Raw genomic sequence first — 27,752 nt, 5'->3', positions numbered from 1 at the left:
CCGCCGTTTTGGCAGACGACGGAGGCAAAGGAGACTCCATTAGGGACGGCAGGAATTGCAACAAGTTGGGCCAATCTAGCGGCGCGGCTGTCGCGTTAAGAGATCAGAGATGGCTATGGCAATCCTTGCTTAGGCATCTGGGGCCAACTCCATAAAGCGCTAAGCCAGTAATTTACGAAGCAGGAGGAGTAATATTTCTCCGACAAAATATGTTAGACCAACCAAACGGACAAGGTACACCAAATATGTGACGGATGCTCTGCTTACGACAGAAATGTACAACGCGAGTTCTTCAGTTAAACGGCAATATGGAATTGGCCCCCTGCTCTCGTCCAGATCTGCTGATCCCAGGCTTTGCGCGGCCCGCCTCCTGCCGCTTGCATCGCGTGCGGTAGGGTAGATATATCGGGCAATTCGAGCCGCGCTCCGGTGCTTCACAATTCGCTCCCCGGAGCCCTAAGGCAATAAAAGCCCTTGCCAGAACTAGAAAAACATCTCAATTATTAACCGGATCGGGGGGCGAGGATTTGATTTGGCCGCCGACTTCGCGGGGTCCAACATTGAGGTCATGCATATAGGTAGCCTGCCTGGCCTGATTGTTGGTGGGGAGAGGTGGTAGGTAGGTGGATAGGTGCAAGACTCGATCACACATTCAATACGACAGCTGTCCTCGAACAGCTGCAGAAATATAAAAAGATTAAATAATTAACAAAATAAACTACAAACAAACAAAGCACACAAGACAAAGTTTCTCACACGTAATACCGCGCTGCATTTATGTGACTGCCTCTGCTAAAATGTCCATCGCCGTCTATAAGACTGTGACCAAAAGAGGGCGCTATTGTCCAAAACCAGCCCAGCTGAACTCGAACGTCTCGGAGTCTCCAGGCAAATTACATGTATGAACTTGGCCCAAAACTCTGTAATTCGCGATATCTGCTCAGTTGGATCAATTTAAATACAAACTCTTGAAAACTCAACTCAAATAAATCGATCAAACACAATTAGCACGACTTGTCAACCAATCATTTTTTTCAGATGTAGAAAATGTATCCCCAAAATTTAACCTCAAAAAACCCCACAATATTTTGTTATGAGTAGACCGTATTTTCATCAATTTATCATTGCTGCCTAATAGCGTGTTTGCAGGCGGGGTATACCACGGTTGGGAAAAGAATAGCCTGGCCTAAGACAGCACTCTGGACAACTTCCTCCCAGTTACAATTCATTACCGACAGTAGACTAGTGTGACCAACAATGCCTGAACGAAATCCTACCCATAGTTCCCACAGCTGAGGACAGAGGTGTGGACTGCATGCTGCTGAACTGGGCTGTGGCCCCATGATCCTTGACCTGGTCGAGGTGACCTCACAGAGTTTATACCATCAGTTCATGTGGCAGCTGCATATCGTTGACGTTCCTAGTGGTCTCTCGTTGGTTGGTTGTTTTTAACGTACAGAACTGTTCATTCACTGGCACAGAATTGCTTCATTCTTTGCATGCCTTCCTCAAACGAATCTTTTTGGGGGGCACGGGATGAGAGAAATCTTATTTCGGAAAGCAGCCTCATTCGACTCACAACCACTCCAGTGCTTCAAGGGCAAGCCATCGCCCTTGACCCGGCTGGGATGACATCATGGCTATTTTTAGTTCCTTTGACACAACGATCCAATCATAACACCTCCTTCCCGGACATTCTGCTCACGACCGCATCCAGGACAGAGCACACCCTCAGTTCCTCCTCCTGGATTTTGTAAACCTGGAGAAAAAAAACCAAACAACTGCCTATAAGGGAACAAAGCAATGCGGTGCTTGAACAAATATCACAAGAGCTGAATTCTTTAAGCAATGATAAATTTGATCAGGGCATGCACGTGTACGTGGACAAGGAGATTTTCAAAAGCTAAAATATTCACAGTGGCCTATTTTTAAGCATTATCCGAAGACAGGACTGTATGCATATGCAAAGAAAATGATCTTGTCTCTTCCTTAGGCCTGCATGTACTGCATACATGTATGTTGAATCTAGAGCAGAACGTGACAAATCAATTGGGGTTTATCAGGCTGGTTGTTGCAAGCTGGCAGCGATAGATGGCAGGTTGGAGGACGGGACTGACTGGTACTGACTCCGCCCCTGGGAAATGCCACCCCCTCGTGTAATCACCTGCTTGATGAGGCTCTCGTCGGTGAAGGAGGCAAGGTCATCCAGACTGACAGCGCAACCGTCCACCGAACTCTCCACTGCCAGCATCTTATCTAGGGAGGCATCGTCCAGGGTGACTGCAAGTAGACCGGTGTCTTCCTGAGTCAGGCCAAACCGCTTGAAGGAGGCGCTGATCTGGAGAAGGGAGACAGAGACCAATGGACAGCTGGACAGAGCCAATCAGAATAATTCGGAGTTTGAATATCTGAAATTGCATTTGAATATTCATGAGGAAAACAGTTTAGAGTCAACAAAAACCAATTATATGCAGTAATAATAAAAAAGCCTCGGACATAAGAACCATTGTAAAAGCTTGACATCTTTACAAAAACTATCACTGGTAGCAATAAAATTCTGGTATCAAGGACTCATTTTAGCTTTTTTCATTATTTTTCATTCTTGTATACATATATCATTTTCAATTGTTCAGAATCTAAATATTCAGCAATCATCAAGTACACAAAATGCGGGGCCAAAATGCAATTTTGTAAAAAACAAATGTGCAACTGCCATGCATTTGTCTTTTGTAGAGCAATTTAGACAGAGCAATCTCTGCTATGGCACACTGTGAAACCATGAAAGCCTAAAAAGGAGATGTGAAAACCGGGTGGTTGTACTTTACAATTTGATCATGATACATGGGAATCGCTGACGCTCAGCACAGCAACAATTGATCCCAAATGGCCCATGGATTAACTCCATGCTACTGTAACCAACCAGAATTTTCCACTTCATCTGACATTTTCCTTAAGCGCAGTGTACAAATGCTTACATTGTTTGTTGGAGACAAATTGAAGAGGACCTCCGAGTTGATGTTTCTGGTCTGCATCTTGAGCCCATGTTTCTTGACATGCAAAGTTTTATTTGCAGCAATCAGTACCTGGAAAGGATCGATAATCTGCAACAAAATAAAAACAGAGAAATATCAAACGCGCACACCTGTTTAGTGTTTATCACATCCTAGGAATAACAAACTGAGTGTCAGCTGTGAATGGCCATACAGGGTGTCTGATCTGCTAACTTCTGTCCCCCGATCCCCTCCATATTTACATTTGCTAAAGAAATTTGCAGCACTTAAATGACTCATAAGCCTACTGTAAATGAACTTAGAAAGGTACATTTCAGTAAATGAATGAAAATACACAATAAAAAATAAATCTGGCTTTAGCATTTATCAAAATTACACTTCTTGTAAATCCCTCTCCAAATTGAAAAAGGAAAGAGTTCCACATATGGACAACACTAATTTACCCTTAAAATGTTACAACAGCAATCAGAAAGTGATAACAAAACACGTCTCAAACAGTGAATTAGCAAGGAAAATTCCAAAGCATAGTGTAAAAAACACTAGTCTCATAGGTTTGAACATGGGGCATTAATTTAAGTTTTGCCCATTTATGGAACTTTTTCCACGAAAAATTATGCCTAGTACTACCATGGAGCTAGCTCCATGGTAGTACTAGGCCTAGGCCTATAAAAATCACAATCAATCATTAGGCCTAGGCTTACTATAAAATTTGAAATGAATAAATAAAATGAAATGCAATAACTTCAAAAAAATGGGGGCAAAAGAAAGCAGCTTGTCACTTCTGGTCCCTCTTTTTGCAAATAGGATTTTAGGCCTAGATCAAATTAAAACATTCAAGAAAGCACACGAAGAATTTAAGTTGTAACATTACAAGTTGATGAACCACCGGTCACTAATAAACATGTAATATTCGGATAGACTAGGCTAGCTATCATTCAAGTTTACCATTTTGGGAGACAATAGAGCAGCATCAATTTCTCCAGCCATGATAATGTTCTTTATTTCATCGACATTTTTCACGTCTTTGAAAAGTGCAATGCACACCACAGTCTCAGGAAATAATTCCAGCTGAAACTTGACGGCGAAATCTGGAGTCAACATGCTGAAAACTTTCGTTTGCCTTTACGTACAGTCAGGTGCTTCCCTCAGTTGAGGATCCATTTGGTTTTGAGAAGTCACAGTTACCAGGCCAAAAACAACAAAATGGCGGCGCCCATGAATTTCGTTCTCGTAATTGTTCTCTCCATATTTTTCGCTGTTGCCTCAGTGTTATTCTACCGAGTTAACAAAGTACAGCCTGATCCGTATATGGATGAGATTTTCCACGTACCACAGGCCAAGAAATACTGCAATGGCTCCTTTTCTGAGGTAAAACTAGCATTTTCAAATTCATAGACATGCATGACCACGATGCACATGCAGGATGACCATACACATGATACATGGTGACATGGTGGTCACTGCATGAATGCGCGTGATCGTGGTGCGTGATCATCAGGAGCGTAGGCCTGCATGTGGGTCTGTTTGTTTTTTCGCGGATCTGGATCTTGACCAGTGATCGCGAACCAAGATCCAGATGGCATACATGTACATTTTGTAATTTTTGTGAGATACACATGAAATGTATTTATGTCTTCTTCTGCCATACCTGTAACTGGTGGGAATGTCACATTTTCTAGAAACATCCTCTGAAAAATGACTCCTCAATCCTTTTACTGTACGGAGACACCCCAAGGCAGCAAAGGACTAATGAACGCCTTGTACTCAGTTGAACAAAGAAAACTGAGTTAAACAAAAAGGTAGAGGCGTCATTAGAGTGAACATTGCTGCAATATTCTTTTCACAACTTTTCTGCGTGCCTGTAGGACTGGGAGGGAAGATTTGTATGATACATGTACAAACTAAAAGACTGATTGGTTCTCTATTTCTCTGTGGAAAGTGGGATCCCATGATAACCACCCTACCTGGCCTGTACCTGGCCTCGGTTGGTCTCCTCAGGCCTGTCACAGAACTGATGCAAGTGGACATGTCCGAGATGTGCACCACCTTAACCCTGCGCTCAACCAATGTACTGTTTGCAGTCGGAAACCTGTACATGCTGTACGCACTGATTATGAGAATCCACAGAGGGGACAAGGTACAGTATGACATTTGGCTTGAATTCTGCATATATCAAGGCTTGAAGGAGACAGAGGCCTCTGTGCTGTACATGTACGTGTAGTTTTCAGCCGAATCGTAGCAATAGAACTTGTCGTAAACTGCATAAATACTCTGTAGGGCTTACATGTATTTGTCAGCCTGGGAAATTTCCCTCTGCAGAGTTTCATATTGTGGCCTTAACGAAATGCACTGGTACTGTACAATTTTTGAGATCCTGCATTTGCCACCCCAAGGGTTCATCTTTACGATCTTTTGTTGCATAGCAGGCAGTTCAGTGATTTATTAATGACTAATGGGTTCTTCTCTCTATGTATGTTGGTTTTCAGGCATCACATGGTTTCAAGCCATTGCTGACGGCTGCTTCCTTGGCCCATCTCCCTGTACTGTACTTCTACACCTTCCTCTACTATACAGATCCCGGCTCCACCTTTTTCATCCTCATAATGTACCTCTTCAGTCTCCATGGCAACCATATTATGGCTGGCCTGATGGGGGTGCTCTGCGTCATCTTCCGGCAGTCCAACATCGTCTGGGTGGTCTTCACGGCAGGCACGACGTTCGCCCGAGAGGTTGAGGGCGAGCGAGGGAGGAAGCAGAGCCCCGACGCCGCCAATGACTTTGGCGCGATCTTGGCCTCAGTCAAGAAGTCCCTGCTGTACCTCCTGAAGATTTCGCAGCTGTGGCGACTGATACTCCTCCTCTGGCCCTATGGGGTTGTGGTGGTGGCCTTCCTGGGGTTCCTGTACGTCAACCAGGGCATCGTGGTGGGGGACCGGAGCCACCACGAGCCCTGCCCCAATCTGCCCCAGCTGGGCTACTTCCTGATGTTCACAGCCTTCTTCGCCGCGCCGTACCTGGCGTCGCCCTACGGCGCCGTCCGTTTCCTGAGGGCCTGCCTGAGGCGACCGCTGACTTACCTCGCCCTGACGTGCCTGGGGCTGCTGGCCGTGCACTACCTGACATACGTGCATCTGTACGTGCTGTCGGACAACCGGCACTACGTGTTCAGTATCTGGCGCCTCTACCAGCGCCACCACCTCATCAAGTACTGCCTGGTGCCCGTGGCGGTCTACATGGACTGGTGCATCCAGGACAAACTCCCCTCCTGCAGCAACCTGTGGCGACTGGCCTACTTCGTCTGCCTAGCCACCGTCACCGTGCCGCAGAAGCTCCTGGAGCTGCGGTACTTCATCGTGCCGTACCTCCTCTTCCGGGTGCACATGCCACTGCAACCCTACTGGAAGATCTGCTTGGAGCTGCTACTCGGTGCGTCAGTGAATATTGCCACCCTGTACCTCTTCTTGGAGAAACCGTTTGTCTGGGAGGAGACCCCAGGTCTGCAGAGGTACATGTGGTGATGCCTTAGGGAGTTTCCCAAGTACATGGACTGTAGTGGACTTGTAATCACACTCGGTATGCATCGAAACATTGTGTGGTCATATTCTGACTAAGAAAATGTTACTGTATTAACGGTGTATTTGTGGAAGTTGTCTGGTTTACCCAGTTTGATTGGATAATACAACTAATTTATACAACTGTAATATGAATAGGACTTGAGGCTATGCATGGCGAAAGTACTAACTATGTGAAGTTTGCGGTGACACCATGTAATCAAATACTCTCTTTGAGTGTGTGTGGTTCTGAAAAGAACCGGGGTTCACTCGAACTCAACTGTAATATGGCTGAGTCAATTCGAGTAATTCACTGTTCGAATATTCGATCTTAAATTCGATTGAATATCCAAATATTCAGTTGTACTGACTGGCAGATTGTTGATGAAACAAACCAAATACAAAATCAGTTGCAATAATGCATACAATTGTACATTATAAGCACTCTTATAGCTTCTCACGTCTAGGAGTATCTCCAGCCACAATTTAGCAAGATTTAAGAGACAAACAATACTTCTTGCCGTATTGAAAATTTCTATTCCTTTTCAATTTTTAAATGAATAATTTACTTTTTGAATCGTAAGATTTCTGTCGCTTCATTGAATCGGCTTGAAACAAGCCTCCATGTTGCAATTTTTCTAATCTAAAAAAGAAAGTTCTCCCTTCCTTTTCATGAATTTTGCATTCAAATATGGAAAACAATATTTGAATATTTGATATTCGATCAAATATTCGGCACAGCCCTAAAACGTAAGACAGTTTAGCTCTTCCCGTTTGCTACATGTAGTAGCCTGTCATGAATGCAACAAAACATTATGGTCCATCTGAATGTTGTAAATGCACGGGAGTTGCGTATGGCCTGGAAAAAGTGGCTTTTGCATTTCTATTTTCAATTAGTTTTTTCTGCCAGTTTGCCAGTAGTGCATGCCAGTCTCCGGCTAATTATGTCATCAGAATTCGTTCATCAGGTCACAAGTTGTTCAAAAAAGCATCCCCAGTAATCTTCCCTCACGACCTGGCTTGCAATTTGACTTGTGATTACCTCATACATGTGATTACCTCATACATGTGATTACCTCATACATGTGATTACCTCATACATGTGATTACCTCATACATGTGATTACCTCATGTGATTACCTTCATAATTGACTGGTCAATCCACATTGCAAGTCTGCAAACATGTACATGTATGTCTCAATACCCATCTTAAATGGAGAGTGATCCTGATATGTGTTGTATTCAAGTCGAGTAGGGGCTTTATTGCTCTTTCACATCCAACATAACTTTAAAAACAGTCTAAATTAATCGAAATGAAAAATAATCAATAGATCAAAAATTGACCAGGGAAAATTGCGAACACTTGCCTTGTTCTGAGCGGTATTGTGTGGAGCACATTTTTTACCAACAATGACAAACCAAAACTAAGAAAGGCACATGCACACATACATGTATGTACATGTACAATGTGCTTGTTCTGCTGTTAGGAGGACTACACATCTTTTGACTGTGGTTATTACAGGACAAAAATCCTTGTGGGACACACAAACTCCCACAAGGCAATCCAAAACTGTCCCCAGAATACCTTGCCGGCTAGAGCACACCCACACACCACAATTTCACCTGTTTGGGATGAAATCTACTTAAAATACTGTAAATTGTTCAAGGCACACAGAACTCAAGAACACAAGCAACCCAAGCCACATATGTAGACCACATCCATTTTGAATTTTTATTTTACTTAAATATGTTTGGATTTTGAAATACAAGGTACATGAATGAGAATAATTGACATCTAAACACTGTGTGACCACAGTGTATTAGTTTGAGGCACACCTACATGTAAAAAAATCTTGCCTGAAAATTATCTTACAAAATATACTCATCTAGAGGAAGATTAACCTCAAAATTTGATCCAACAAAATTTGATCATTCCTCTGGCTCGCACCTTTGCTCAGGTCCAAGGTTTTTGAGGACCTAGCAATGCCTATCGTTTCAAAGTCTGTGTTTTAAATATCCAGCGCTTGTGGCTGCTGCTAAAAGCCGCACATGGCTACAGAAGTCACTGGCTAGCTAGTGGCTTCAGCAACTTTTCATAGGCTTACATGTATGGGGTACTCGAAGCCTCAGCAGGCAAGTCATTAACACAGCCTTAGTTGCCCTTCATCCTAGTCATGTTTTCACAGCATCCCATTCAATGCAACATAAACCAAGATGTAAATAAGACCCCAACTGGATGCATTGAAATTACATTCCGTAGATTCCGTGACCACCTGCCCAGCACTGGACATAAGCAGCCATCAATTTAGTTATACCTATACACCTGTTCCCTACCCCTTGTGTTGTCTGCTAAGTTCAACATTAAACACATTTTCATCACTGTCATATTCTGTTGCAGTTAGGAGCTCTGGAGTTCTAATCCTGTGCACATGTTATATTACAAACCTGAAGTTCACATGTAGCTGAAATAATTCCAGCCTATTAATGCCCTAAGCCTAACCAAGAGCTTTTCGTCATATATGTATGTGCTAAACAACCTTTAAAAACTCTGAAATCTACCCCCATCTCTCTATAAACTTTCCTAAGTTTAAAAAGCCAAACCCTCACCCATGAATCAATCCATCATCATTCAATAAAAATTACAACTACAAGGAGCTAGGGCTAAAGGACCAATAAATTCCATAATTTGCTGCAGCACCAATTCAAAAATTCACCAAGCTTTACACAAATAAGAAACTTTAAATAGTACTTCTTTTTTCTCTTTGTACGACAAGCAGTAAAATTTTTGCAGGACAAAGATTTTGAGTGGTAAGCTGGAATAACTGCACTGTGTGACACCGCTGTTTGTTCAAGAAATAACATACAGTGTACATGTAATATGAGTGAAAAAGCCTGATACGATTACAAATACATGTACTTTCTTGAACTTAATGATTTTCAATTAAGCTACTACTGGTTTGCACATGTTCTCTTAAGCTGTGCAAAAACTTCTGGTATACTGTTAGTTATAAGCAAATGAACACTGTCAAAAGATTGAAACCCACATGATTACGAATTAGCAGGCTCTTCACTGCTCTCATGAGAAAACCTTCAGTTATCCAAACACCATCCGTTGTTTGAATTGGGGCGTCCAATCCAAAGAGCTCTAACAACACATTCTTGATTCACAGGAATCAGAGGTCTAGCGATAAGCTGTTCCAAAAGGCACTGTCCCAAGTTCTTCAAAACAGCATGTCAGGAAGATCTAAGCTCTTAGCCATTTCCCATGTTCTCTGCTTACCCCACGGAGGTTTCAAACGTAATATACAAATGCTACATCTGACCAGATTTGAAAAATTCTATAAAAATACGCTGGAAGTTAGAATGATTATTTGGACATACAACAGACTTATTTCAGAGACACTAAAAGTACAAAGGAAAACAAACAGTGTGGCGAACCTCATGGTGAAAGAAATCAGATATCAATCCACACGTTCCTTGAAATTAAAAATTGCAGATCATTTGTCATGATATGCACAATTAAAGGCAACTTGTACAGTAACTGAGAAATATATGGTGAACATGGGGTTAAAAATGAGACAAACTGCAGGTTTCCACAGGGAGAGCTCTGTCCGGAAGACATCACACTGTGTTTACCTATGTGCTTTCCCACCGTGCGGAGAGGACCGTAGGCCCCAGGCACAGGTAAATATTAAAGTGTGCTTCAACTGCAGAGAAAGGACTTCACCCAGTCTATCACTTGGTAAAGTGCTAAGCCATATTTACATGCTGAGGCACATCACTAGATGACATATATTTTGAGATCTTAGATATATTGTAATTGAATACTTTCACACAGCTATTGTTATCTTCTAATCAGCTACTCTTTGGAAATGTTTCCCTGTTAATAAATTAGGCACAAATTCTGTAATTGTTTTTTTTTTTTTTGAGATTAGGAATCGTAGATTTCGTCATTTCTCACGCATGTTGAAATGTAAAACTCCAGCACTGACACTTCAGCAAAATGACCGGTTTTCTTCATTTATGTGTCCCTGCGAGCAATGTTTCATCTACCTCCAGTGACTCGGTAATTCTGACATTCAAATCCTGAATTCTGTTTGTGAAAAAAAGAAACAGTTTCAGCATTTGCGGTTCATGTAGTTGGAGATGAACGCCAACCTTTCTGTCACAAAATCTTGTCATCAGAAACTTTGCTGAAGGCATGCAGGCGGCCAAAGTGTGGCAACTGCAGAATGTCAAGGGACATTGACTTTGTCCCTAACCAACCACCCCAAGTCCTTCACACCTGCTTACAAAGAACTCTCCTAGGGCTGTGCCAAATTTGGCCAATGATCTGACACAAAATGTTCAAATAGTTAGTTTTGAGATTGAATTCCGAGGCAAGACGCACTGAAATAAAAATCAGAAGGCAGTTTTTAATCCGGTAACAAAACTTTGCTCTAAAATCTTCTTTCAAAGGTGTTGTGAAAACTTTCAAGGCATCAGCTGATCATGTCAAATAATAAGGCCGACAATTACCGCGGCTCCTACTTACCAATCAGCCCAATTTTTACAGTTCTAACATTTACACTGACAACTTAAAACCATGACAATGAATTCTGTCTTCATAACAAGCCTTTTATGTCTTTAATCTAAACACTTTTTGTGTCTAAAATTCACTTGAATGTTTACTGTTTGACTGTTTATATTTATTTTCATATTTACAATTTTTCCTTCCAGAAGCAATGTTGTCATTTTCCCTGATGTCATCATCAAGTTTCCATCCTAAATTCTACATGCGTAGAAATCTGGTGTAACAGAATATTCGATTGAATGGAAGGTCGAATATTGAAATACTGAATTATTCGAACCTCACAGCCCTAGACTCTTGATGGATCCTTGCCTATACGCAATCCGGGTTGTGTAACATGTACTCAACTATACCTGGACCTTGTTGGAGCGAAATTGTTCCAATGGTTTGCAGCACAAAGTTTTGGGCTGATACAAAAAGGTTACAAGCAACACAGGAGTTAGGGTTTTCATAAAGATATTTAAAACAAGTACAAATTCGGTGTGAGACTCGGAGTGCCAATGATCGTGAGCATGCTGGTCTTGATTGCTGTATCACTGTGTCGGGGGCGGGGACAGCGGCGTGTGGCTGGCGGGCATGGCGCTGGGCTGGATCCCACGCTTCTTCATGTAGGCGACGATCTGGTCCGGCACCTCTGCCAAGACGTCTTTGGCCAGTCGGGCCTGGCTGAGATGCTGGTTGCCGCTGCCGACCCCTCCGATGTATTCACGGAACGGAACAAACTGGAAGACGGAAAGAGGGGGAAAGCTCATGAGAAATGAGTAGGTAACCATGGGTCCATGCCATCATCGGAACCAGACTTGAAGAATGATGTGGATTGTTGTCTTTATGGCTACAGCTGACGACAGTGAAATCCTCAATGACAAAGATCAAAGTCGTAGCCATACAAAATGCCCAATTCCAACACAGCCTAGGTTACAACTTGTCATTCACGGAATTGCATCTTTCACAAGATTCAATTACCTCTGCTTTCCTCCACAAAATGTAGACACTTTTCATAACTACTTCTCCGAAATGCTCGAACCCATGCTTTGTAGGACCAACACTTTGAATTGGAAAGCGTGCAGTGCACACACCAGTATGCATTTGCGAACAATGCTGGTGGTCATGCAGTTTTTGGGGTTGCTTTCGGTACAACAATTTGGTTGTTGTAGGTATAGTACTTTGGTTGCTATAGGTATAGTATTTTGGTTGCTACGGGTATAGTACTTTGGTTGCTATAGGTATATTACTTTGGTTGCAACAGGTATAGTACTTTGGTTGCTATGGGTAAAGTACTTTGGTTGCTACAGGTATAGTACTTTGGTTACTATAGGTATATTACTTTGGTTGCAACAGGTATAGTACTTTGGTTGCTATGGGTACAGTACTTTGGTTGCTATGGGTATAGTACTTTGGTTGCTATAGGTATAGTACTTTGGTTGCTACGGGTATAGTACTTTGGTTGCTATAGGTATATTACTTTGGTTGCAACAGGTATAGTACTTTGGTTGCTATGGGTACAGTACTTTGGTTGCTATGGGTAAAGTACTTCGGTTGCTACAGGTATAGTACTTTGGTTACTATAGGTATATTACTTTGGTTGCAACGGGTATAGTACTTTGGTTGCTATGGGTACAGAACTTTGGTTGCTATGGGTAAAGTACTTCGGTTGCTACAGGTATAGTACTTTGGTTGCTATGGGTATTGTTCCTTTGGCCACACACAGCGAGACGACAAAAATAGTGAATACCATGAGATTAGCTCTCGACCAATCAAGATAGTTTAGAGAATCAGTGGGTGAGGTGTTATAAGGCCAAGTAGATGCATAGGTACCTGCACTATGTCCCTCTCTGCCACTCTACCTCTGTAAGACAGGGCCTGCTTGTCGGCATCCAGCTCCTCCATGGCTACAAATGGAATAAGAAATGTCCAAACACAACGTTCCTTGTTAGCATCATTTCCGCATTAGATTATTCAACACAAATGCAGTAGGAAATGAACGGTTTACAAGTCAAAAACAGGTACAACGGGGAAAAAACCCATTGCTGGGCCAGGAGCTAGAAATTCAGTGGACGATAGAAAAGCGTTGACCACTTTGCGCCAAACGACGCTTAATAACAAATTAATCCCAGTGTCGTGACACATTCTGGTAAGTCGCGCATGCAGAACTGCAAGACGCCTGTACTCATCATCCCTTCGCTCGAGTGATTCTCATTGAGTCTGTGTTACACACAGAGGTTTGGACTTGTCCACTGAACCATGCGTGTGGGGCCCTACAGCTGCTGTTGATTATGGTCTGGTATTGTTGCAAATTTCACTCCACAATGTCGTCTTGGAGTTTCAACACAAGCAACAAAATGGGTAAGAAATGTTGCTCAAATCTCAAACAAGTGACCTCCAAGGGTGGGTATTTGCCAAGTCCAAGTTTATAAAGGACAATGGTTGTGGGTATCTTGTCTTTTTAAAAATTAGTATGTCTGATTGAAAATAATACCATGCATGGGACAAGTTCACTGTAGAATTATACCATTTCCGAGCCTCGTCTGTATTTTTGTATAAAAACACACTCACGGGCTCAACTTGGCCCCCAGGCTTCCCTCAACAAAAGAATGAACACCTAACCGCTTTCCAACTGCCTTCTAATGAAAAGCCAATCTTAGTTTGTTATTCCTACATGTGATTCCAGAAAGCCACTAAATTTTCTACATGTATGGGGAGCTGTTCCTACAATGAAATCAAACCAAAATTGGACTCACCATCAAATTCCGCTGGCCCCACCCCGATGATAATGATTGACATTGGGAGGAAACTGGCCTGTGGGCAGGAAATATATAATGTGCACTGTATCTCAACCAGGGTATTTCTCAACTGAAAGTATTGCAAAACAGCTCGGTTGCTGGACTCACAGCTCGGTTGCTGGACTCACAGCTCGGTTGCTGGACTCACAGCTCGGTTGCTGGACTCACAGCTTGGTTGCTGGACTGCCTGAGGTGGTAGCTTGCCTTATTTCTGAGCTAAAACTGATTGCTGGGAGAATTTTTTACGCATTTGTGAAACATTCCAGTGCGTGGCTGATGAGGCTGGATATCTACATGCTGATCACGTGAGATTATGGTTGTGGCTGCAGTCGCTTCCCATTGAGTTGTGTGTAATCGCAAGTAGCAGCCGGGTACTTTAGAAACAGTCTACATGAAACCAATCTGGTTAGCTTGTCACTCATTTCATGGCTGTGCATGTACAGTAGATTGAAGCTCTGCGTATATGCTGGTTCCCCATCTCTCCAATGGAATGTGTGGAAGGAGCCACTCCCATCACTCAAAAAAATCTTAGCAAATTGACTGTGAAGTGGAAACATGGAGCACAGCGACTTCACTCCCAACCCTCTGTAAGCTTATCCAGAATCCAGAGATCAATGGACAGCAACCATAACGATAGGCGATCGGATTCCACAAATTGAGCCTGAAGGCCATATTTTTGGGTAATTCTGTATTAGTTTAAATATGGGGGAGCAAACCCAGTTCTTTGATTTCATGACCATCCTTTTCAGCATCCTGGCAAAAAGGGACAATGTATTGGTGGTGAAAAATGTTGGCAGTTCCCATTCAGTGACATGGTGCAAGATTCCTTTCCAGGCCTTGCTCTGGGTGACTTGTGACCCATTTCATTGGGTTGCGCTTAAATAAGTGATCTGCTCTCTTTCAAACTGGTTCTCAAGGACCCATCCTTGCTAAGCAATAATTTCCTTGCTTATGCTTACCCGTATGATGGCCTCCTTGGTCATCTCCATGTCGGAGATGACTCCATCAGTGATCATGAGCAGGATGAAGTAGTTAGAGCCGTCCATGTAGGCCTGCGCAAACCTGTGTGGTCAGAAAAAAATTACCAGTAAGCCAACTAATACAATTTCCATATTAATGAACACAACAGTGATGTCATCTTTAGCCTCCAATACATGTTACAGGTGCTAGAAGCACTCAACATGCTCGCAGTTTTGTGTCTTTTTGCTTTGTTAATTAATTCTAAATTTCTTGGTTTTTTTTATCCAGTAACTGAAAGACAGCCACTGATGAATTTGTTAATCAATGATCACTCGCTCTTCACCAGAAATAGAATCCAGGTCCTATGATTTGCAGAGAAAATCCCTAAACGGTCAAAAACCCACAAGGAAACTACGTTGCAGCAAAATCCAAATGTCCAAAAAAAGAGACTTCCCCCCAAAAGAGAAAAACTTCAGACAAATACTTCAGGAGTTCCATTATTTTGGTGCGATTGGCACAGCTACATGTACATGCATTTGCACAGTTGTTTTGGTATGAATTTGACGGTGGGTGGTTTTCCTGACACTCAGCTTTGTCTCCATCTCAGGCTACACCTGATTGTTCACCTCTTGACTTTGACGTTGTCATCAGCTCCATAATAAGTCACATGGTACGATCAGAACATCAAATTGAAGCATTTCTATCTAATATGAACACTGCAAGCCAACATTTGGAATCAGTTTCAAAGACAAAGCCCGAGATGGACACAAAGCCGAAGACCGACTTATTCTCCGCTGATTTGAGGAAGTTGTGTGGGTGCGGCAGTCTCTTAATGTTATGGCTGCGGCTAGAATTAACATGTATGCCTATGGGTGCCAACAGCTTGTATCCACAGCCATCCGCTCACTTGGCCACGTGGCTGATGATTGGGGCAAAGTTGGTGGGTCCGTAGAGCTGCACTGTCCTGATGCACTGCTGGTAGGCCTGCATGATGCCTGGTATGCCCATGCAAAACGGGCTCTGGGCGTTGAAATTCTGTAAAAAAAAAAAACAACGCCCGGAAATCTGACCACACTGTGCCAAGTATAAGAGCAGGGACATGTCGCTTCGGTGATCACAACAGAATGGGTTGTGTTTATACAACTTGACAACTTTATCATTGGAAACCAATGTGATCACACAATCAAACATATGTCATCTGAACATTTCTCAACCACTGGGATTTCCAAATCTAATGGGTCACTGGCCTAATGGCCGGTGAGCAATGACTGTGAGTAGATGGTTTGCTTTAATATGAAGCATTACTTTCTTCCATCCATGATCGCGGATGTCAAGCCATGTCCAAAATGGGCACTGTTGGCTATGGGTATGACTCACCACCAACGGTGACCTAAATGTAATGGAAAAACCCAAAGCAGTAGCCAAAAACTACAGGATTTGGGCACAGCACAATTTCAAGGGTCTAAAGTGTGTTCCCCTCCCAAAAAAAAAAGTCCCACCAGAAAACACTGTCCATTAATGTCAACTTACAGTTTTGATACAAAGTTTTTAAACAGGAAACTCTCAGCTTGACCAAGTTTTTCATTTCATGTTTTTCATGGTTGCTTTTGGTGATCCAGAGATATGCCTCGGCAAACATCAGCACTCAAAACTGCATTTTCGCCTCGGTTCAAAAAAAGGGTTACTCCCCGAGATGTTTCAGTGCATAGTTCTGTCAGCATCTCCTTTGAGATTGAACTGTAAAGCTGAAATGCACACTTTGTTATTTCCATTTACACAGGTCTAATGATCAGACTGCAAAGTGGCACAAACTCAGCTTTGGTTGTGTTTGATGTGGCATATCTCTGGATTGCCATAAGCAACTACCATGAAGCACAAACGCATTGAGCAAAGAGCGCCCTCTGTCAAACTGAAAATGCAAGTTACAAATACTGCCAGTTGACAATGTTTTTCAGGGCACACAATGTACACGCAGATGAGTACTAAGAAGAGGAAAACCGGCATTAAATGGCACGTACCACCGGAAACTCATGCGACACTTTGCCCTCCGGTGGGATCCTGGCTCCAAACCCAAGCACCGGGAAGAGCTTGTCGCTGTCGTAGTCTTGAATGACCTCTCCCACCGACGAGATGGCCATCTCGTAATGGTTGGGCTGGTAGGGATTGATGTAATGAAGGGAGTTGCTGTGTGATGGGTTGCCTTGGCGAGGAGGAAAAAAATTCAACCATGTCAAGTACAACAAGCAGGCAACTATATTTGCATCATATCTGAGGTAGTGAGCACATAAAGAAACAAACAATAACACCATGCAAACAACAGTTAACCTCTTCGCTCCGGGAGACGGCAAGAGCCGCGGCTTTATGTGAGGATTAGTGCATACCAACCATACAGTCTATTCACCATGCAGCTGCTGGTTCAATGGGACCTGCTGATGGACAAAGCCCTCCATTCAGGGCATACCACAGCCCAAAAGAAACCCCGGTGTGAAGGGGTTCATTAATTTCCTTTCAGAGTGCTCTTGAAAAGTTCGTGCATCTCCGGGCGCCTGCTACAAAATTCAGCCAGTTTAAGGCCGGTGATGTTTATACCATTTGAGGCAGTGAAGTCTACGGCTACGGTGAAGTTGATCTGCATGCCTCCTTTGATGTAATCCAGGAAGCTGGGTTGTTCCTCGACCACACAGTTGGTCAGCTCAATGGTGCCCGAGTTCTTGTATCCCTTCTTCTTGGCTTTCTTTTTCGGGTTTATCAACTGAAATTATAACACAAAGTTTCAGAACGGACCGTATTTGTCGGTGCATTTCACACGAACTACTGAGTTTTGGACCGGCGATCACCAACGAGACATCACTCTTCTTTCATTGGGACAAGATTGTAAAATGTCTCAAGCTGGTCTGGGCAGTAACATTGTGGAAGCCTGAATGCTAAGGTGGGCTTGACATGATTTTACCGCTTTCTTTTCACAGAGGCTTTCCATTCTAGTCAAAAATCTCAAACTGTGTAACAGACAAACAACACATGTTCTCTACTTGAAATCTGACTTGGGAAAGCAAGCCTCAAGAATATGGATAAGTTTGGAAGAGATAACTGAGAAACTTTGGCGGTTTAGGAGGGATATGAACACAATAGTGCAATATTCTGAACACCAGATAAGTAGTTTGAGCAACAACACCCTTGAAGAAAGTTAGCCTACTTCTCTGACTTCCAAAATGCCCCACGCAGCATTTTCTCCCTGAAAAGCACTCAGTTTGACACACAACCTACTACTGCTATTCCTAACCAAAGAAAGTCGGTATTACCTCAAATGTCTGTTTTCCCGTGGAAAGCTGCTTCATGTTTGTAGTGAATATACCAATCAGATCATGGCTACTGGAACAAAGAAGGCCAAGATAAGTAAAAGTCTACACAGCTGCCTGCTGTCCAAGAGACATCTCCATGTAGATTCCATGCATGCAAGTAACAAGCACTCCGATTGGTTTCTGCCAACTCTCATTTCTATGTATCTACCAATCAAAGGGAAGCATAAAGCACCAATACTGAGAGCTTCTGCTGATTGGCTGTATGTAAATGGTAATTTTCCTGGAATACCGGCATGTGCATCAGCACAGAGCAGGATACACCAATAATAAATCACAAAATGGTAAACAAGAAACAGTCGCATATTCAAAGAAGAAACATGAATGAAAATCTACATGAAGGCATTCAATGTGTACAAACAAGATGGACAGGCAAGCAAAGGAAAATACCACCAACTACATGCACGACGTGTAGTAAAAGAAAACATGATACCTGAATACCAAAGACTACATAAATGCCTTGCACTGTGTCAAGTCACTGCATTAACCCTAACAGTCCTCAAAGCTTCCAACCTGTTGAAGGACTGCGTATTAATTGTTAGGGTTAGAGTTGACCTGAAGCTGGATTTTCCAGGCAGCCAGCTGCACCTTTTGTTTGGCATGTTTATGACCACAGACACAATGGGTTCATCACACCCGCAAAGGTCTTGGCTATGGCTTGCAGTAATGCATGCATGTACGGTATAAGAAGTAGCCGTAGCCACTGGCCAATTGGCTGCCACATTGGCACATGCATTGGAAGCCACAGCCAAGACTTTCTAATGAAACGTTAAGAAAACTTGTCAGTTGTTCCGTGTACAAGCACAAGGAACACAATACTTTGGGTGTTGTCATTTTATTTAACATGAGCATTTCAAATAAAACTGGCAGATCTCGTATAAGGCGAACGTCACAGGCAAAACAAAGCCGTTGGAAGATTGCCAGCACGCTTACCCTCCGTCACTGTCCCAGTCAAAGCACTCCACTTTGATGGTCCGATCCTGGTCGCCGTTGCACAGCGCCCTCACAAGAATCGGGAATGGCCGCCATGATGGATTCAGAGTGTTCTTAATCACTTCCGTTTTGTGGCATATTGTGTACCTTTCATTAAAAAAATTAGTCAGTCTAAATATATCAATATGTCACAATTTATTTACGATGCCTGACACAGTTTCGTTTTTATGCTCTCCTACTGTGAAAACGCATGTTGCTAAGCATGCTGGAACTTGGAAGCATAGATATTTAGAATGATCCAGAGAGAAACGTCCAACTTACGAATTGTCTTCATTGCAGCGATAAAAGACCATGAAGGGGTCGGACTTGCCCAGGAAGTCTTTCTTGTCCAGCTTGTGCCCACAAAAGCTGAATGTTGCTCGTGTCTGTGCAAACATAAAGTGATGTAAACTCCTGTTACCCTTAAAAGTCATTATCATTACACATCTTCGTAACAATCTGCTAAGCACAAGATTTTAAGCTTACAGAGGCTCTGCATATTTTGCGTAGACAATTAGCAGTAAACCAAGCAAGAGGCACGCTAACTTTGGAGGAGCAAATTGATTTCTATGGTAAGCACGACATTTCTCCTATTAATCACTCCGTGAAATTGGGCCCAGAGCTCAGAGGCTTATTTAAGACCAACCTAAATATCCCCTCAAGCCCATGGACCCCTGCCCCTCAAAAACTTGATCTGTCTTACCTTGCAGTCACTGACTTCCTCGGCCGCTATGATGATTTTGCCGGCTTTCTTCCCACTCGCACTGAAACACAAGCAACCATTTAAACGAACAAAATGAACTGGGCTATTGGTTTTCTCCCTTCCACATCATCAGCACACCCGTGGGGGGGGGGAGATCGTTACACACCGTTGCAGGAGTGTAAGTGGCCACACATTCAACCAAAACTTAAAAACAGGCCACAAAAAGGTGAAATTTATGAAGTTCTCATAATTTTGTACAAAGCAGATGTGAGCAGAAAGTCAGAGTAAAAGTCGCAATCAAAAAAGCTGAAATCAGCTGAAAAGCTGAATTCTCAAACTCCTGCTTTGACATTTCAAAGACAAGGCACAGATCTGATCAGGGGCGGATGAAGGATTTTTGCCAAAGGGGGAGAGTATGAACTCAAACTTTTAGGGTCACAGCCATAAAATTAAGGAGGTTGGGTAACCAGAAACAAAACTGTTGTTTTTAAGCCTTTGTCTCATTTATTGGGTTGGGTCCCTTTTTTTTCCCCTCCGTTTTTTTGCTTCTCTTTTATTTATTCATTTATCTCTTCGGTGAAAAAGGGCGGAGCATGCACCCCCATCCCCCCCGATCTGCCCCTGATGATATTCACAAATCTTTCTGAAATCTTCCGCACAGTACTTACTTTAATGGTTTCTCCAGACGATTATTAGAGGAACCCAGGATTTCTCCTAAAGTGGTTTCAAGACTCCCTAGGAAATCCTGAATGTAAATTGAAAGTTCAAAAGAAACTATTAATCAGGGACAACGTCATATGGGAAAATTACAAATTTGAGGAGGAAACCCAAAGTTCAAAACGCAAATAAAATATACTTTTTGCACACTGCCCTTTGCCTGTTTATTACGCTACATTTGAAACCCTAGGGCCCATACATGTACAAAATCCAAACACAACCGTCATATTGTACATCTACAACCTTATCATGCTGCCAATGTAAGTGTAATTGGCACGTGTCTGCTTTCTATTCGTAGTGTTTCATGCCAGATAGGGCAATATGTCAGAGCAGCGTTTAGATTACTGGCTCAAGGGGGCCCTCGGCTAGAGAGACCGTCACCAGTCCATTTTGGGTAAGCGGGACAAATGACTGCGGCAAAAATAAGCCAAGCAGGTAAGGTAAGATGCTTCCTTGAGAACACCAAGCAATGTACATGTAGCGGTTGCCTAAAGTGAATACTTTCCATACCAGTAAACTTGTCAGTGACTACGTGGTGGAATGAAGATCCATAATGCTTTTATTATATCAAGTGGCACAAACATGGTCATCAGTTTGCAAAAGAGACGGCACTTCCCACAAGAGTGTTTTCCAATATATATGTATGTGGTATGTGTACATACATGTATGTGTGCAGTGTGCACCCAAGCATTCAATTTGAAGATCGAGGCAACTCTTCAACAGCTACAATCCTTCCTTAAGGCTGTGCCAAATATCCAAGTAACTGAATATTCTATCGATTATTAAATATTTGAATATTACTTTTTAAATTTGAATATGCTCTGGTGATGCTCTGTACTGTATGTGACTGCTTCAAAAAAGCAGCCCACGAATGAAAATGTTTCCAATGTCATCATTGTTTTCACAAAAGACACAAATTTCGCTTTGCGGCACAAAACAAAACTTTCAAGAAAACTGCATTTTAAAGTTGGTCACTTATCAGAACTTCATCTGTCCAATGCTGAAGGAATGTATCCATCTGACAATTGGCAACATCTATTCTGTTGTCATTACATGTGATAGCAGCAGAATTGTTGCATTTGTAAATCATTCAAGAATTGAATTTGTCCCTTCAGGAAAATGAAAAAAATCCAATGGGGTAAATTCTGCCCTTCACTGCTTATTAATGGAATCTCCACTGGATCACAAAGTTCGGCCCTTCCTGAAAATGACACATACAGTTTGAATCATCGTTGTTTGGCCAACGGCAACAGATATGGTAAAAATGACTTCACCAGAAGACAACCTGGTCAGTTTCGTTCAAATATAGAAAACCAAAAAACAGTGACGATTAGGGGCCAACTTCAGCAAGGTAGAACCTGGAAAGACTTCTCGTGGTCCTGCTGATTCCTTCTCCCCTCACCCTTCCTTTAAAATGAGCCACTCAGGAGACGCGTCTACTGGAGTGGTACGATGCTCACAGGTGCATTCTAAAACTTAAAGAGTACACATATGCAGCAGTACGTGCATTTTGGCACTCCAAAGCACCCTATCAATCAAACAGGCAGGCAACTCATGTTTGTACCTCCTGTCCATAAGTGTGGTGTCATTCACCTTCCAATACACTGGTTGCCTAATGCGGTTGATAGGAGCACGTGCAACACAGTTAAATCATTCCATGCTTGAAGCAAAACACCAACCAACAAAAACAAAGACAGAAATCATCGGCTTACGTGAGAGGTGAGTTTCTGTCTGGGGGAGTCCACATCATAACTGAAAAATGAGAATATTCAGAAAAGGCTAATACGAATTGATCACACAACCGATACAAATAAAAATTATATCAGAAGAACTACTAGTAGCTATAGTGAAAGAGGAAATAACTCCAAGTGCTACCAACTACTGGAACACATTACCAGTGCATCTCACAACAGAAACTGTATAAAAGGAATGGTACATCTACCTACATGTATTATTTGCATTTTCATTTTGAGAAATGTCTCTTTGTATATGAATTATAAGGAATCAGGACAGTATTGGAATGACTAATATCCACTTCTGCATGAATTGCCCATAGAGGATAATGATCGCCACATTAAATATATGTACTGTACTTAGACTTTCATGGGTGCATCAAGTTGAACGAGCCATTTGCGAGTTAAATTTAAATAATATCTTGTACACTGAGTTATCTGATTGCACAAACATTGTAAAAATAACGATTTGAACTCCCCAGACTAAAGACACTGTTACTATACCTTGTGATTCGGGGCAAGCTCTCCCATAGCGACCACCATCCTTGGAATGGACTGGTTCCTTTGTGCCCTTCTTATCCATTAAGAACAGTGTATTGTTGCAAGGCGTCTCTTATGTAACTAAGCAAAAGCTTGCCCCGAATCACGAAGTATAACAATGAAAAATTCAAATTGTTATGTTCATGTGAATTTAAAGACCTCAGTGAAGCAGATTTTTTTCTCAAAAAAGGCTATTTGCATATCAAATAAGTAGCAATTTACAGACAACTGTTTTCTTAATGAGCAACTCACTTTTAAAGTTTCCCTGAGATCCTGTGTTCATAAAACTGTGATAATACCAGGATTACTTGTCAGAGCTAATGCAGTCCAAACAAGAGACAACCAGTGGCTTGAAACAGAGAGCTCTCTCAGAGAACTTTGATCATTTACACCATTCACTTGACAATAGTGAGGTGGAGACAGCATGGGGGGTGCACTGCTCAACAACGTGGGAAAGAGGTTGACTCCCCCATCTCATTGGTTTTCTCAGTGCATCACGTGTCAATTGCTGCAGTGTTTTTTACTCACATTTCGAATTTCAGCCTCTGGCATTCTTCAAAGAAGTAAGTCAGGATGAACTTCTTGACAAAGTCTGGATTCAAGGTGTTCTGGATCTGTTCCGTTCTCTCATACTGATGACAGAAAAATCGCAGCACACAGTCTTTTAAATAAATGTGACTACATGTATGTGCAATGTCACTTACATGCACTGCACCACTTGCTAAGCTCAAGTGACAACCATACAGTACTTCAACCACTGGTCAATTTTCCCTTGGAACCTCTGCAAAACTATACATTACGGGCACCGGGGAAAATTGACTAGTGGTTGACAAGTGATCCTCACTTCAACTTGCCCGGTATTGTAAATGTACATGTAAATCGGCTTGATATTTTCACAACAGCATTGCACTTTGCATCTACCCCCACCCCAAAAAGTTCTGTTTTAATTGAGATGCTATGAGAATTTACTTCTAAAAATTTTAAACTCTGGTTCCAGTCAGTCTGTTTTTTAGCAGGCTTTGATGAGCTTGTTGTGTTGGCAGGGTGTCTGAGCAGTCCGGGCGATTCACAATAGTGCGCCACCAAGAGTTTGCAACAAACTGGCCAATCATAACGCGCGAAATTTGTCGACCATTTTCAAACGCGCATTGAGTCGACAAATTTCGCGCATTGTGATTGGCCAACGCGTTGCAAACTCTTGGTGGCGCACTATTGTGAAACGGCCGTATTACCGATACCGAGAAGCTCAGACTTGAGCAAGTGTAAATTGAATAACTTACACTTGGATAGAAAATCTGAACACTTACATTTATGTAAATGTCACATGGAAATTTATACATAGTCAGTTAGAACTGCCTACCTCGGCAAATTGTTTGGATCCGAGCTGGGTGGTATACAAGACACACACTATTATAAAGCAAATCAAACGAGACAACCACAATTAACCAATTAGCACACACAGCATTTGTATTACAATGCACGCTACATACATGTACATCTACCGTACTCAGTACAGATCAATGGGCAGGCTGCCTGATTTTGACGATCCCCTTTATTTAGCCATTCAACATTTTCCTTTGCCATGCAGGTCCAAAGTTGTAAAATGAATGAGCAGGGTTAAATAAGCATGCAAATCAGGGTAAAACTGGGCATCCGTCTGTGGACAAATTTCACTTTCACATCGGAAACAGAATTTTCACAGGTAAAAAGGTCATGAAGAAAAGGAAGGGAGAGTGTCCACCACGAAACATTTTCTCTGAGGTAATACTGATAGTCTATCAGCATCTTCAGCAAACAAGCCAGACACCCGAATATCATCATCTTGAACATTTCATACACAATGGCTGCACAGCTTTTGATGTTTGGTGTGACACTACGGGGTAGTAATGGGCACTGTGTAAAAAGTGTGCTCCTGAAAGAGGACATTTGTGTGTGCAGTTACGGAGAAAAAAGGTACTGTTTATGAAGAGGACAGTGAGCATTTAATGGTTACAAAACACTGAAGGTACAAAAAAGGACACAAAAGAATGGGAATTTGAAATAATATGAATAAATAACAATAAATACCCCACATATCTCATGATCTCCCATGCTAGGCTTCTGAATCCCATTCAACAATGCCACTCTTACACCTTGAGGGGGCTTGCAACCTCTGATGCTAGGCTATTTGAGCCCAACCTGTAGCTGACCCGTTGGATCTTGTTCATAAGCTGAGCATGCATGTGTACTCTTCCTTGGACAAGCATTTTGTGTTAAAGTTCTGGACAAAGTGGGGTTGGAGATTTACATGTAAACAGCTTGCACAGCATGGTGATGGAGCCAGAATTGTCCAAACTCTGGGGTATGCATACTGTAGACCACGACATTTGCATAAACCAAAAAATAAAGAAAACAAAAACACGAACATGGGTAATTCCAGAAATTACATGTACATGTAGGGGTCCATTTTTTTCCCTGTGTCCCTGTCACATCTGACATATGATATTGTAAGTTCAGAACACATGTGTTAATTTCCAAGAGCGAAGAATCAATGCAAACTACCTGCCAAACGAATCGTAATAGAATTCAATTCTGGCGATATTTCCATGTCAAATGAAACAGGGACACAAAAATGTCAGACGTTTGGACCCTTAATTTCTAGAATTACCCACATACACGAACATCTCAAACCTTTTCTAACTTTTAAATTCATGGTATGTGTGGGCACTTACTTGGGTCTGACTTGGACATGACATCTCTGTCCCTCAAGTCCCTGTATTAGAAGAAAAAGACAACAAACACAAAACACTCACTGTATTTCATTTTTTTTGGGGGGGGACGGGCATTTTAAGCTTTAGGTGCACCGATACACATATTATGTCAAGTCACGATGTCCAATGTTGAGAGGGAACAAGGGCAGATCCAGAACCAAATTTCAAGGGACTGGGGGATTTGTATTTGGGCAAGGAACCCAAAATTTGTCAATTTTTTCTTCATAAAACCTTTTACGGCCCAGCTGTGGAGAAAGGCTGCATTTTCGGTCTTTTTAAACACTTCTGGGAAGAAGGGAATAAAGAAGATATGTACCCCAAATCACCTTCGTCTCACTAAATTAAAAAAAAACAAAATTTGTTCCTTTTGGGGAGGGGGTCAGGAGGTATGACCTCAGTTGAGTCCTCCCCTGGATCCATCAAAAAAAATTGAAGTACAGTAAACATGTACATGTATGCACCGGTACACATGTACAGGGTACTGTACATGTACAGGGGTAGCCCAGGTTGGAAATTGTCTTCATTACACCACGACTAACGTCCACGTCGCCACGACTGTCAGATTGTAAAAGACAACCACTACAGCCCTATTTGTGGGGCTAGATGCAAGCGAGCCGTCGTGCCGTGAAGTTGCGTTGCCTGGAGGGAAGCTAGAGAGAGGAATGTGTGTCGTAAATGTAAAGGCATGACTAGAATTATAGGCCTAATACGAGTAACATGACTAATATGCCCACCTGCACGACACGGTGATTTCTACTCTTGTCGCGGGCACACTCGCCGTTCCGGGTTGAAACAGCGTCGCAGCCGAATTCACGGCCATCTTCCACCAGAAAGAGATAAACTGATCAAATATCTGGAGCTCAAGCTCTAAAGACTAAACGAGGCAAGCACATGCACCACAGTGATAGAAATGAGTAAGACTGAGACAGTCGATGCACCTGTTAGAGGAAAAGCGCGTTCAATATGTACAGTGTACAGTAGTAGTAGTAGTAGTAGGTCTAACGTTCTAGGGTATATGGGCTGGGCCGAGCATGCAAAACAGAGCCTATTTCCAAAACCAAGTGCGCCCTCATTTTGTTCACAGTGGTTTATTTTTTTTTAACTCAACTCGTTTAATCCCGGTCACTGATGACGGTAATTTTATATAGGCCGTGTTCAAATAACTTCCTATCGTTTTCGGTGTTTTGAAGGGGCGGGTGACTTTCACGGTTGCTCCCTTGATGCCCACAATAAGTAAGCTTAGGAGCCATCCAATCTATTCTTTATCGTTTCCACTAGCGTACAAGGAGTATTGTTTACAGACCCTGCGCTTATACCTAGGGGTGCACGGGTCGCAGCAACTTAATTTCCATAGACAGCGGTGATAAATCCCCATACTTCACAGAAATACTCAGAACTCGCACAGGTGTTCAGGCTGCACATGAAAACGATGTTCGACATGTCCTCTTTCTTCTTCCTTTCACTTTTTAGTGAGTTGACCAATTAATTTTTGAGAAATTTTCACCCAAAGCCGACCACCCCTAAAGTGAAGGAAATTTCACTGCCTGGAAAAGTAGCCAAACGGCTAAATAGTGCCACTTTCGGACCCGATTGCAATAAAATTGCTCAGAATTGGAAGCCCTAGGCCTGATTCCGGGCCAGAGGTTCAGTGCATATGTCTTCAAAGCCCCCCCCCCCTTCCATGGCTGAGTGCATGTGAGTTCGGCGGAGATATTTCTGGCCTATTTTCCAGAGAGCACCCCTACAGAGATTTTTTTAAACGGTGATATTATCATACGTACGGCATACTGAACCAGATCTCTATTCGAAGCATATAAATATTTTTGCTCGCATCTTACCATTTATAAATTGTTAAAAAGAGCAAGTACGTACTCTACGAACATGACAAAGAAACGAAAAAGGGAATTAGGAGAAAAACAGGTGATTGTTGTCAGGGTTGTTGGAGTTTTCGGCAAGGGCCTCCCGTGCGGGGTCGTCAGCGTTATGTTTCCAGCTGGTACGGTTCCCCCATTCCCGCCTATAAAACCCACAGGCCCGCACCACGTGGGAGAAGAAAGACCGGCGGGCGCTGCTCTGAAGTTTCATGTCACTTTCAGCCAAACGTGCCCA

The 27,752-nt window shown here is 42.5% G+C and overlaps 3 protein-coding genes across 4 annotated transcripts; 1 reads left to right on the top strand and 2 right to left on the bottom strand.

Moving 5' to 3' along the window:
* Positions 1-748: 748 nt before the first annotated feature.
* tprkb (TP53RK binding protein) lies at positions 749-4,210 on the bottom strand. Its single transcript, XM_022225310.2, has 4 exons — positions 3,957-4,210; positions 2,976-3,101; positions 2,165-2,338; positions 749-1,759 (listed from the first exon to the last, which is right to left on the bottom strand). Exons 1-4 carry the CDS (start codon positions 4,110-4,112, stop codon positions 1,673-1,675), a joined length of 543 nt encoding a protein of 180 aa, XP_022081002.2. The 5' UTR covers positions 4,113-4,210; the 3' UTR covers positions 749-1,672.
* Positions 4,211-4,214: 4 nt separating this feature from the next.
* LOC110974016 (dol-P-Glc:Glc(2)Man(9)GlcNAc(2)-PP-Dol alpha-1,2-glucosyltransferase-like) lies at positions 4,215-6,712 on the top strand. The gene is made up of 3 exons (XM_022225308.2): positions 4,215-4,379; positions 4,951-5,148; positions 5,498-6,712. Exons 1-3 carry the CDS (start codon positions 4,215-4,217, stop codon positions 6,527-6,529), a joined length of 1,395 nt encoding a protein of 464 aa, XP_022081000.2. The 3' UTR covers positions 6,530-6,712.
* A 1,557-nt stretch (positions 6,713-8,269) lies between these two features.
* LOC147799424 (copine-8-like) lies at positions 8,270-26,647 on the bottom strand. 2 transcript variants are annotated; one of them, XM_087135922.1, is made up of 17 exons: positions 26,378-26,647; positions 25,605-25,645; positions 24,254-24,300; positions 23,422-23,525; positions 22,333-22,372; positions 20,572-20,648; positions 19,904-19,964; positions 19,483-19,586; positions 19,162-19,308; positions 18,172-18,241; positions 17,462-17,624; positions 16,891-17,072; positions 15,780-15,907; positions 14,872-14,974; positions 13,871-13,928; positions 12,948-13,021; positions 8,270-11,854 (listed from the first exon to the last, which is right to left on the bottom strand). In XM_087135922.1, exons 1-17 carry the CDS (start codon positions 26,461-26,463, stop codon positions 11,666-11,668), a joined length of 1,674 nt encoding a protein of 557 aa, XP_086992048.1. In that variant the 5' UTR covers positions 26,464-26,647; the 3' UTR covers positions 8,270-11,665. The 2 variants fall into 2 exon arrangements, with proteins under 2 accessions (XP_086992048.1, XP_086992049.1); XM_087135923.1 differs by having other exon boundaries at positions 18,172-18,238.
* Positions 26,648-27,752: the final 1,105 nt, after the last annotated feature.

This window comes from Acanthaster planci, linkage group LG04, assembly GCF_054643075.1.
Source record: "Acanthaster planci isolate LZ-2023a linkage group LG04, COTS_SCS, whole genome shotgun sequence".
Classification (NCBI taxonomy): domain Eukaryota; kingdom Metazoa; phylum Echinodermata; class Asteroidea; order Valvatida; family Acanthasteridae; genus Acanthaster; species Acanthaster planci.
Note: the sequence above shows the minus strand (reverse complement) of the source record. Positions and strands in the feature narration are given on the sequence as shown.